This window comes from Enhydra lutris, unplaced genomic scaffold, assembly GCF_002288905.1.
Source record: "Enhydra lutris kenyoni isolate GAN:26980312 unplaced genomic scaffold, ASM228890v2 scaffoldscaffold2, whole genome shotgun sequence".
NCBI lineage: Eukaryota > Metazoa > Chordata > Mammalia > Carnivora > Mustelidae > Enhydra > Enhydra lutris.
The window spans coordinates 19,550,658-19,563,242 of record NW_019154086.1 but is presented as its reverse complement, the minus strand read 5'-3'; the positions used below and the strand labels follow the sequence as shown (position 1 = coordinate 19,563,242).

Genomic DNA, 12,585 nt, shown 5'->3' with positions numbered 1-12,585 from the left:
ACTCCAAGTATATTTTTCAAAATCACAAGTTAGCTTCAAGTGCTTAAATATGCGTGAAGCTTTCGGGCCTCTTATTTTTTGAGTATTATTTCACCAAATGTAAAAGACCTTCATAAAGTGTTTCGATATTCCACACGGAGAGTTGACTATTCCAAACTTTCCTGAATCAATAGAGAATTTGAAGGAAAAGGCAGAAATTTTATCTAGCAAAGGAAATCCTAGCAAGGGAAAGAAGCATGCAATTAATCCAAATATTTCTACTCTCCAGGGTAAAACCTTCATTTGTCAACCTCTTCAATTGTAATAGTTCACTAGAATTCAGTCTTGTTTTTATAGTACTGGCATACATTTGCATATGTCCACATATCTTAAGGAAAAAATAATATCAGGTTAGAAAAAATCATAAATCAATTCTCATTAAAATTGTTTGATTGTACCAAAAGCTGGTCTTGGAGCTACTAAGAGAGAGAGAAAGTATTAGAGGAAATAAATTAAGTCATTAGATAAAACTGAGCAAATGGAATGAGACCTCAACTGACTGACACTCTTTCTGGGGAGCAGACAAAAAAGAAGGCTTCTGATGGCTCCAAACCCAAACAGAATTGGGTCCTCACATTACCGGGGCACTCCTGAGTTCATCTCCTACCAAGAATCTTACTCTTCTACTCTGCAGAGAAGGAACACATTAAAAATAGTCTATTGTCATAGAATGGGGAGTTCTGAGTCACATTCTAGCATCTGTGCCCACCAAATGTGAAAACAACCCAGGGCACAAGCTTTACCCAGACTACTCACAGGTCAAAGGGAAAGAGGTCATGAGTCCTCAGAAAGTACTCTGAATTGTGCTGAAAAATTATAGGTCAATAAAGAACTGTTTATATAAGAATAGCTAATATTAATGAGTATGTGTATATGCCAGACATTGTATTAAATATTTTAATGCCTTCTCTCATTTCATCTATGACACTGCCAGGCGATACTGATCACTATCATATCCCCTCTCTTATTTTAAAGTTGAGAAAACTGGGATGAAGTTCACATAACTATTTGGGGGTAGAGCTAGAATGTGAACTCAGAATTTGAATCTGGAAGCAAAAGGCCCATGGAAAAAGAAACTTCCCTTTTAGAGAATAGAGAAGTCAGCCTTTAATGGTGACGTGTTTGATGAAAAATCAGTCCTGGACCTTTTTTTTTTTTTTTTTTTGGAGGGGTGAGAGGAGCAGGGGTGGGAGGAGCAGGGGCAGAGGGAGAGGGAGAGTCTCAAGCAGACTCTCACCCTCAGTCAAGCAGACCCCACCCTCAGCACTCAGCATGGAGCCCCACACAGGGCTCGATCTAATGACGCTGAGATCATGACCTGAGCTGAAATCAAGACTCAGGCACTTAACTGACCATGCCCTCCAGGCGCCCCAGTGCTGGAATATTTTGATCTTGATTTACCTATTTCTCTCATGCCTGGTTCTTCCTGGTTCCTCCAATTCCCCTCCCAGCAACTTCTAACAGACACTTATCTCTCTCCGCCCACGACTAACTGGAGAAGGGGCTCCTTTATTTTCATTTTTTGTTTTGTTTGGGATTTTTATTTATGTATTTATTTTCCAGGGCTGTAAAAATTTTATGTTCAATCAAAATAGCCAATGAAGCTTCATTTTCTACTTAGTACTTGAAGTAAAAATACTTTGGTCCCCAAACATTTAAGAGTGTTATTATTATTATTATTTTTAATTAAAGTATAGTTGACATACACTATTTTATTAGTTCAGGTGATGGGCCTCCTTTTTGGCTTAGCCTCATAATCTCCTGAGTCGAACCTGATCGCATATTTCCTGCAGAAGCAAAGAAGGGGAATTCAAATAAAAGGGGAGTGCCCTCCGTCCTGTGCTGCCCACCACCCTCCAGTGCTCCATCTGGCTTAGAAAGGACAGAGAACGGCGTCCAGGACAGAAGTGAGAAAAAGCACATGGCCAAGTGCCTCGCGCCCTTGGTGCCTGGCCTTCCCTTTCCCCTCCACTCCGCACATGCTCAGTGCTCATCTCGCCAGCCCTATAATGTCTCCTCAGTGTCACCCCTCCTTTCCCCCATCCCCACTGCTCCTCCTGCCTCCACGCAGGGAGGACTCAACCTGTCTATCATCTGGATCTTTCCCTTTCCTCCCCATAACTCAACCTTCCATACTTCCTACCCACCAAGGCGTAAAACCTGCCCCAGACCATGTGAGCTTTCTCCGTAGTCAGGTTGCTAGATAAGGAGGTCTGAGTCTCTATTCAAACAACCAAGATACAGTCCCAGGGCTCCAAGTTTGCCTCATGTCCTTTCCACTGACACACTGAGGAGACAGTGTGGTACAACAGCAAGAGCCATAAGAGATAAGAGTTTTGACTCTATAAAATAAAGAAGTGCATTAGATGATGTTCTAGCTCAAGTTTCAATTAATGTTCTCTATTCCAAGTCTGGCAACCCTGTGACTCTAAGAAAATTCGTTCTGACTTTTTTTTTTTTTTTTTTTCTTTTCGTTCTGATTTCTGAAATTTGAAATAAGCCTCGGAGCACAAAAACGTATATGTTGAAGACCGCCGTTATAGAAAAATGTCAACCAAGTGTTTTTTTTTTAAGGTAGTCTTCTGTCAATTTTTAGTTTTTACAACATGAATATTCGTTTGAACTAAGAAAATCACTTGTCATACTAAACCACTTCATAGTATAACTCAACATGACTTTTTGTCAGTGCCTGGAAAAGGGAATATTCCTTACAGTTCTGCCCTCTCATGAAGATTCCATTTCACAGTCTCACTCCACTGATGCCTACAGGCTGCGAGTCCAGAGGCAGCCCTTCACACGAAAGAATAATGCAGGCCCATCTGAAACCCCCACGGCCACCTTGAAATATACCGAGAGCCCATGGCCCGCTCCCTCTTTTGTTTCCTTTGCTGAGATACGAATGTACTTCTAACCTTTCTCTCCTCGCTTCTTCTTTGTTCTGTCGATATGGTCCTTGAGTTGAATGCGGACCTGTCGTTCGTTAGGTTGGTCTCGTATAAATGGATGCTTCATCAATTGTTCTGTTGCTGGTCGCTGGCTGTGATTCTTTACCAAGCAGCTCTCAATAAATGACTGGAATTTTTTTGACCTGCCACACGAAAGAGAGGAACCCACAGATAAAAAGATAATCCAAAGAAAAAGCAAACTTCCATTTTCTAAAACATGACCATGAAAAGAAGAAGAAAATAGGTTCCATTAGCCAACACAGGGATCAACCAATCACAGAGTAGGTCTAGAACTTTATTAGGCAAAATGGGGCTCAAAGCCACTGTCACCAACAGCACACAGTTCAGGCAATGTATGGGAGTTACACACATAAGAGCATTTTTGCACAGTTTATGTGTAATATCACACACGAGACCAAAAGGATTCGGAGAAGAGAAGGACCTTGGTGAGACTCATATCTGGAAGGTATGTTGTAATAAGGGAGCCTGAGCTGGGCTTTAAAGAAGGAAGAGGAAATCACTCTGGGAAGACAGTTCAGGGAGGCAGGAAAGGGTGAAAAACGAAGGCTGGGGTTGAGCACACTACACATCGGGGGACACTGAGGTAAGCTGTCTAGATGAGGCAGAAAATGCAAGCCGGAGGAGAGCAAAATCAAGGTTGGGTAGGTAAGGAAGAGTACATTTTATAGAAACAAGAAAGACTCTTACTTGGTAGAATGAACTTGGTTAAGCAAATTTTCTAACTGGTGATTTCAAAATTACTTTTGCACTTTGCTCTCTAATTAATAAGAACAGGGTGTATGTGTATGTTTGTTATCAACCTAAGGACTTGGGAACTTAGGGACTAAGTTCATACCCAGAAGCGCACTTATCTCCCTCGAGAAAGGCAATATTTCCTCAAAGATAAGCCCTGTGCCAGAGAGGCCAAGGGCAGGGGAGAGCTGGCGAGAGACACCATGGCAATGAGCAGGGGAGGAAGTCCACACCGTGGTAGAAACAATGGTGGACTTTAGCTGTGATTCATGAGTTGGGCATGCATGTTCTTATTAAGAGTTCCAAGAAATTGTCCAGCATCATAAATAATTACTTCACGACTATATAGCATGCCTTTCCGGTGTGTTCCACTGGCAGCTTGGCATATCACCCTCAGAGGCCTTAAGGGAACTCGGGTGGCCCTCTCTGCTGCCCCACTCTGCTCAGAGGAGGAGGGAATCCATTTTGTGCTCTCCGTCGCCCTCCTGTGGAGTGCTGTGGAGTAACACGAGCGGATCCCAGGAGCCCGTTTGCCTGGGCTGGCCAGCAGGCCCTCCGCACAGACTGCAGGCTTGAAAGCTGTCCTTGTCACGCAGAACACAACAGTAGGCATGTTATTTAAAATTCAAATACAAGAGGCCACTCACAGATGCACCACTCTCCCCTTCGGCACAGGTCAAAGCAGTTTCTCATCTTATTCCGTGATTTTAAAGGACTGAATTATTCCTAATTTTTTCCTCCCCAAATTTCTAAGCTAAGTTCAAGCTTTTAAATTATTTAACATAGAAGTAGATGCACCCGGCTATGCTTGGGGTCACCCCGGCCGCCCTGTGGACTGTGAAAAACAGGAGTAACAGGGTGGACACTGTAGACACCTTCTTGCGTGTCCTTCATGGCCCCCGGCTTCCTCCACACTGGCGGTCTCCAGTGTCCCGTGGGCCTGAGTCATCTCTAGCCAGACCACCCCTCCTGCCCCCAGATGCTTGATGAACAAATGAATGCCCCCATGGTTATCAGATGTGAGTTCCGGACAAGTGTGCGAAATGGCTACTTTCCAATCTGTGCTTGTGAGGGACAGGAAGGGAGGTTTGGAGAGGAGACAGTGTTGAATACGCTTTCTTTTTCAGGCCCACCAGCCAAATCGTGGAGGCACAAACGTGACACCCTCTAAGGAGCGACTGTGGGAAAGAAGCCTCATGGACTAACGGGCTGGCCTGAGGAATAACCTGAAGAGAACAAGGTTAACCCGTATGAGGAAACAGACAAATTCCACACGGTGCTTTTCTTGGTAGAAAAATCAGTATTGAGAACATGAAAACAAAAACAAATTAAGACAGGGAGCTGTTAAATATTCAGGAGAAATGCAAATGAAGGGTTTTTTTTTTTTCCTGCTTGTAACTAGAAGGAAGTGCTTTCTTTTTATAAAGTGCTCAACTATTAATTAGAAGGTGCTAAATAAAAGAAATCACGCCCAATTTAAACATGAGATCCAGGTTTGAAAAACTGTACATTCCATTCCCCAATACTGATGCCTAAAACAAGGCAGTGGCATCTCTAGGAGGAGGGTGTGTTCAGAGTTCAGCAGAACAAACTGCGGTACGGAGCCCTCCTTCCGCCACCTCTTCCGGTGGGAAGGGACCTTCAGAGATATTCAGGAGAATAACTCTGCATCCAAAGGTTGGGCCAAGATGTGCAGGACTACAAAGCTCATGTCTTCTCAATGTCTCATGTCTTCTCATGTCTCATGTCTTCTTAAAAATGGTATCGTTTGAAGAGAAAATAATACTTCCTTAAAACCAGTCTTCAAAGAAAGATTCATTGGCTCTTATTTAAGTTAGTGTGACCAAAGAATCAATATGCTTAATTACACATTTAATTAAAAGTAAAAACCCTTCCCTTCAGTTGCACACCACTTGACTGTTTCCCGATTGGTCTAACAGGTTTAAAGTACATTTATATAACTTTATTGTTTGCATCTCTGCACTGGGAATTTAGTTCTGTCTCTTTTAAAAAATGCCCAAGATTAATCATACTGATTCCCCCAGGGCTGGCCTGGAGACACAGAAGTTCATGTTTGGTGCTTACAGTGGGAAGCTCCGGATCTAAAACCAGCCTCATCAAACACTTTATCTTCCTGGAGTTTTTTGGCTTATATATTTAATTGTGTTCGAGGAATTAAACACGTCTGAAAGATTATCACATTAATCATTATAACCAGTCTGGCTAAAAGTTTTCGGTATCCTGGGACTCCATAAATGTAGTTTGAGCTTTCGAATTTGCATTTGCCCAGAACGACACTTCTTCTCTACATTGGGCTCTATCACTTAACTGTGTGACTTTGGGCAGATTATTTAACTTCTCTGTGCCTCAGTTTCCCTGGTTGCTGATGGTGATATTGTTAGGATTTCTCTCAAAAGTCTGCTGTGATGAATCAGTGAATGAACGCATGTGAAATACTTAGCACTGAGCCGGTTACATCATAACCTGTACGTATGTTTGCTGTTGTTGCGACTGTTACCATCGCTGTGTTGACAAGGTCCCAGCAAGTCTGATCATCACCAGGCTTAAACAACGGGAATCTCTCTGCCTTTAGGGCTGGAGGGAGAAATTTGAAGTTCAACCTCTGTGGAACCAAATAGTGTAGTGTTCTTAAAGGGAATTATTTCATATATATTTGGGTTAGATATGCTAGAGGAAGAGTCAACGGTACCATTATCTCCAAGGAGACCATGCAAAAAAGGTTAATTTAAAAAATCTGTGCAGTAATTTTTGTTTTGATTTTAACGAAGTCCAAAGTCACATTACTACTAGCAAATTCAGTTGATTTGAAGTACTTTCTGATATTTGCTTTCTATTATTATTATTTCATTTAGAACAAACGCATGCGTGCACACACACACACACACACACACACAAATAGCTTTGTCATTTCTTAAAAAACAAAAGTGTCTGGGGCGCTTGGGTGACACAGTCAGTTGAGCGTTGGGCTCTCAGTTTCAGCTTAGGTCGTGACCTCGGGGTTGTGAGATGGAGCCCCACGTCAGGCTCCACACTCAACAAGGAGTCTGCTAGAGATTCTCTGTCTGTCACCCTGTCCTTCTGTACCCCCTGCCCGTGCTGCTGCTCTGTCCCTCAAAAATAAATAAGTAAATCTTTAAAAAAAAAAAAACAACAACAAAGAACAGTGCCTGACAACCCACCAGGAATCAGAACTGGTGTCTCATAAAATAGCAGGAGGGACTATAAGCTTTGGAGTGAAAGCAGAAGGCAAGGGTTCTAGGTTGAATCTAGCAATGAGGAGCCTGGGAGCCTGGCTAAGCGAGTTCACCTCACCAGGCCTCTGGTCTTCATCTGGAGCACAAATGTGCTGGGCCAAGGAACCTCATGTCTCTTTCCAATGACAGGCGCTTAGGATTTTTCTTTTTTTTTTTTAAAGATGTATTTTTTCATTTTATTTATTTATTTAATTTTAAAATTTAAATTCAATTAATTAATATATAAGATATTATTCGTTTCAGAGGTAGAGGTCAGTGATTCATCAGACTTGTATTAACGCCCGGAAGCAGTTACGATTTTTCTAATGATCACCATTAAGCACTTCTTTGCCTGTGTAGAATCGTCATATTGAAAGAGCATGGGAAAAGAAACAGACCAACCCTCTTTTACAGGAATGAAGTTATCCCCGTGTTTCTCCAGAAACTCCTGCGGGCAACTGTACCATTGGGTAGGGCCGGGGAGCGGGGGTGAGCATGGTGGGAAGAGAAAGGAGAGGAATTGTGTTGAAGGAGATGGTTGGCCCATGGGGGTGGAGTCTGGCCATGTGTAGAGACAGGAGGAGGAAATGGGAGTCCCAGCTCACCGCTCATTTGCCCATGGTGACATGGAGACAGGGGCTGAGAGCATCCTTGGCCTCTAATTCGGCTGAGGTTAAAATCCTCCCAGAGACCTAATTACTGAATGGCTGGGCCACCTGGGCATTGACGGGAGCCCTGGCCACATGACTTGCTCAGCACTGAGGCCTCTCCTTGTCTTGCTGATGGGGGGGGAAGAAAGCGCCAGGTTCTGGTGAGTGGGTACTTCCCCCAACGCCCCCTGCCAACAATGAAGGGGCAAAGAGCAGCGCTCCTGCCTTTCTTTTCCTAATATTAAGGCACAGGAAAATAATGTTCAACTAAGAGATCAGTAACCCATTCTCTATCAGTCAAAACCTTGAACTTAAGAGACCAGATGATCCAGTAGAGAGAACAGGGATGACAAACCTGGGAAACTAACAGATTGTACAGACTTGTGCAAGGAACATAACCCACCCAAGCCTCAGTCTTAGAGCTGCAGAACTGAGGACTCAGAGCACCTGGCTGGGGGTTGTGGTTAAGATCATATATATATATGTGTTTATATATAAACACATATATATATGTCATATATATGTATATATATACATATATATGTATTACACACACACACACACACACACACACACACAGAAATTACTGAGTCTACAACACACATATGCCTTATATGTCCCATATGTTGTAGGTTCTGCAAGTAGTCGGAAATGACCCTCAACTCAGTGCTTATTGTAAAGAGTTCCTGGCCCATCTCTACCACAATGGTGCCCCCTTTGGCGGTACTTTGATATACACCCTGAGAACAGTGTACTTCCTCTGATCATTCATCAGCCAGAAAATACACGAAAAGAACATTTTGGAGTTTTGTTTCTCTTGATGGGCAGGGAGAGGGATCCTCTCCCTTAAAAAATGAAAGAAAACAGCTAAAATATTTCACTTCCTCCCAAACACCAGGGCATATTAAAGCAAACCCTAACTTATTTTAAATCGCTTTGGACCTGGTTATTCAAGAAAGTACTCTGCAGCGCTTACATATTTTCACTTAAAAAGCTGAATTCCACTGGGGCGCCTGGGTGGTTCAGTTGGTTAAGCATCTGAGGCCTTCGACTCAGATCATGACCCCAGGGTCCTGGGATCCAGCTCCGCATTGGGCTCCCTGCTCAATGGGGAGCCCGCTTCTCCTTCTCCTGCTCCCCCGTCTCTCTCTCTCCATCAAATAAAAAAAAAAAAAATCTTAAAAAAAAAAAAAAGTAGAATTCTATTGAAGAGAATTGGGAGCCACATCCTGTTTCCTATGGCCCGGGGCAGGGAGTGCAAGGATTGGGGGGGTGGGGGTGCGGCGGAGTGGATGGGCTGCATGGCCATCTTATAAAGGCCAGGTTCTGAGTGAGAAAGAGTCTTTCACCAGGGCTTCTGTTTTCCCACTCACTCTCTCAAACAGCCAAGTCATTTCCCCTCTGTCTGGCCGCGCAGCACTCACACTCCTAACTGGCTCTCCTTCGGAGCCAGGGAGGCTGGGTGAGATGGAGGCCTGGGCTCCTCACTGTCCCTGGACTGACTCAGCTCCTGGCAGCACCACCAGAATTATTTCCCGTTGTCTAAGGTTAGAAGGAGCAAAGTCAGCCTATATTTTCCTTATTCTCAAACACGGTCAGTGCAGAGTTGCTCTTTTTGGGAGCGGGGTCAATGAAAATCCAAAACCGCAGTGCAGGGGCTGTTCATCCACTCTGCTAAGGGAACAGAGAGGTCAAGCAAAGGGCAGTGCAGGCCCAGGATAAGGGGAAAACAGGACAAGCGCAGTGACCAACAGACTCCAGCTTCAGAGCCCGGGAGAGGTGGCAATGGGCAGAAGGGTCACCTGGTACCCTAAAAGAAGCAGGAGCCACTCAGCCGGGCAGTAGTGCCTCATCTTTGCACAAAAGGCCCGAAATCTGAACGTGGTGCTCAGTACCCAGATTCCTAAAAGTTGGTAATTAATACCAATGTTCCCGAGATATGGCATGTGGCCATGTTGTGCTGACCAAACGTAACACACGTGTGGATGGCAGTTTGTCCTCTGCGGGCTGAACCCTGGAAACATCTGTCCAGCAGAGAGCAGGGAGCGGGAAGGGAGAGAGGGCACAGGGTAAGTAAAGCCCACTGTATACAGTGTGTATATGGGGGTCAGAGAGGCTTGGCACGAAGGACAAGCAGAAAGCTAGCAGAGGGCTTTGGTGCTTCCTAGGAAGGAACCGAGACAAATTCTTTCCCAGGGAGCCTGTTCTGAGGAGAAGGGAGGAAGCAGGGTGTCCAGGCCTTGCTGGTCATGTGCCGTACAGGTGCCCGATGGAAGGCTGTTGCTGGGGAGAGAACGATTGGCTCACACAGAGCAGGGCTCCTCGTTTCCAATAGCAACCCTCAAGCTCTTCCTCCACCGGCCTCGGCAACTCGGGGCTGCCGGTCCCCTCTGGCTGGTTCCCTCTCTTCCCTGTGTCGTGTGCCTTTCTCTTGTCTCACCAGGGTTGCTATGTCACTACCAGGTGACTGTTTCATTTAGACTGCTCTCTGTATAGCAGAGGGTGAGGTTGTGGGTGGGAAGGGGAGAAACATAATGGTCCCGGTCCCAGTCCACGGTGATCGTGAAGTGATCATGAGTATGAAAAGGGGCAGAAAGGTCTTGAGCCTTCATTCTCTAACAGCCCAGAATATGTCTCTAGAAAAAGACAGGGGATCCTAAGTGGTCGAGGAATTGGCCCCAGGCCAGGGCAATCAGAGATTCAAGAATGTATTGGGAGGTATCAGGATACACCATATACACAGGGGGAAGAAAGAAGCCATGAATTTTTGTTACGCAGTGATAAGGTACAAAGACACTGATACACGTACACACAAAAGTGCAACTTCTGGTGTAACCTATAGAACTGTATTTCCCAAACTCGAGTCAGTTGTATATTACCAACACAATTTTTTGTTTGCTTGTTTGTCTTTTAAGTAGGCTCCACACCCAGCCTGGAACTTAACACAGGGCTTGAACTCATGACCCTGAGATCAAAACCTGAGCTGAGATCAAGAGTCTGATGCTTAACCAACTGAGCCACCCAGGAGCCCCTCTACCAACACAACTTTTAACCGGATTCTTCCATCATCCATCCTAGTATCCACTTGGTATTTTTCTTTAAATTAGGTCAATTTCTGATGTGAATAACTTTATTAAATGGGAAGTTTGTATCACTGCCCCAAATAAGAAGCCAGTATCATGTGCCATAAAGGGAAAGTGATAATAAAAACAAATGTTACAAATAATTATGCACAGACCAGTGAAATCATCCCTCATGTTACCAGGTGTGTGCATGCACTGAATGGAATTACCATGTTAAGGAGTAGAAGAAAAGCCAGCCAACCTGGCTGGCTGACTCTTGGAACTCTCACCCTCTCTAATGAGATGTCTTGAGCTGTCAGGCAAGCTATTTCTTAGGTGGCTGATAAATCCAAGAGCTTTCATGTTATTACTTGGGTTCCACGACTCACTTTAGCTACTAGCTCCTCACCTTGACGGTGTGGTGATCAAGACTTGTGGCGCAAATAGTAGGTACTTAATACATGCTTTAAGATGAGTGATAACCCACGGAAAGTCACCCCCCAGGTCTCGGTATATGTTGGTCTCATCATGCAGCTGGACTTAAGGATCTGAGCTCGTCCAAGAGAGCATAGCAGGAAGACCCTGCCCTAGGATCGGCAAAGCCCCGAAGAAGACCAGACTCACCACTTCTTCGACTTCAGGCGAGGTGCTGGGTTCCGGGGGATGAGGAAGAGGGCTCTCATGGGATGCATGTCGCAGAGAGCTGCAAGAGACCAAAGCAAGGGCCAGCTCAGGTTAGGATGCCAAACCCAGACCGAACGGCTCTGAGGCCGCACAGGCCCAGTGAGCAAAGTCAGAAGACTGCCAAGCTTCTATGTGCTGAACATTCAACAGAGCAGATGTCGAATCACAGAAGTCTCATAAAATTTGCATATCAACTGTACACTGTTAACATTTCTACTTCTATTTCATATGTAAGAAAGCCAAGTTAAAGGGTCAAAGCCTTTGCTTTGCTATAAATAACCATCTCAGATTCAGAGCAAACAGTATCAGGGTAACAACCACAATGGAGATGGTAGGTTATTCTTAATTTGTAAAAGCCTAACTCATAAAATGAAAGCTAGATGGGCCATTTCTTACACACTGAAGGTTCATACACATGCAGTGCTATCCGCATAGATTTTTTAGAGTCTAAAGCACTAGACCAGAACACCTTTCTCTCTGTATTTCCATATATCCTCATGGCTTTTCAGGTTTCATGACAGGCTCGTTTCTGGGTTTTGTTCGTTTGTTTGTTTGTTTGCTCACTGGCCCCAGGAAGAACAGAGAGATCAAGGCAAAGAGGCTCTGGTAGAAGAGTTATTAAAATATCTCAACCTGTAAACACAGCATTATGGTTTAGAGAGAAAGCACTCACGCATTCTTATTTTAATCAAAATATTTCACTAGTTTACTTCTCAAACCTCTGGGGCTTTCTTTTCCTTTTTGCCCAGAGTAAGAATATAGTCTCCTTAAAAATTAAAGGATTCTGGAAGTAGACATTTATTTTTAGCCCCCTCTACTACTCATCAAGAATGATAATATGAGAATAATATTTTGGACTGCAATATACGATTTTTCTGATTCATAAATGCCTATTAGCATTGCGAATGAAGGGAATTTTGTCAACAGACACTCCAAATCAATCACGCTACAGATGAATTCTACCAACTCTAGAGTGAGAAATACAAAGTCTAGGATAATGGGAAGAGAAACAGCCCTATGAGCAGAATGACCTGCCAGGCACAGAAGGGGGCTGTTTTGGGTCAGGTCCTCTGGAAAGCAGAGGCCAAGGCAGCACTAACCACGTGAGAAGATAGTTCCAGGGAGAATTCCTGCCTGAAAGGCAGTGGGGAGGGGGCCGGGCCGGCTGGCACACCTGTCTCATTGCTCTGCAAGTCTG

The 12,585-nt window shown here is 44.3% G+C and overlaps 1 protein-coding gene across 1 annotated transcript in view; it reads right to left on the bottom strand.

Annotated features, from left to right (window-relative positions):
• LOC111147583 (TRAF2 and NCK interacting kinase) overlaps window positions 1-12,585 on the bottom strand; it is a 381,965-nt gene that overhangs the window by 93,429 nt on the left and 275,951 nt on the right. Inside the window, exons 9-10 of the mRNA XM_022503698.1 lie at window positions 11,328-11,406; window positions 2,952-3,127 (exon numbers count right to left, since the gene is read on the bottom strand). Coding sequence (XP_022359406.1) covers window positions 2,952-3,127; window positions 11,328-11,406 — 255 coding nt within the window. The remainder of the gene's footprint in view (window positions 1-2,951; window positions 3,128-11,327; window positions 11,407-12,585) is intronic.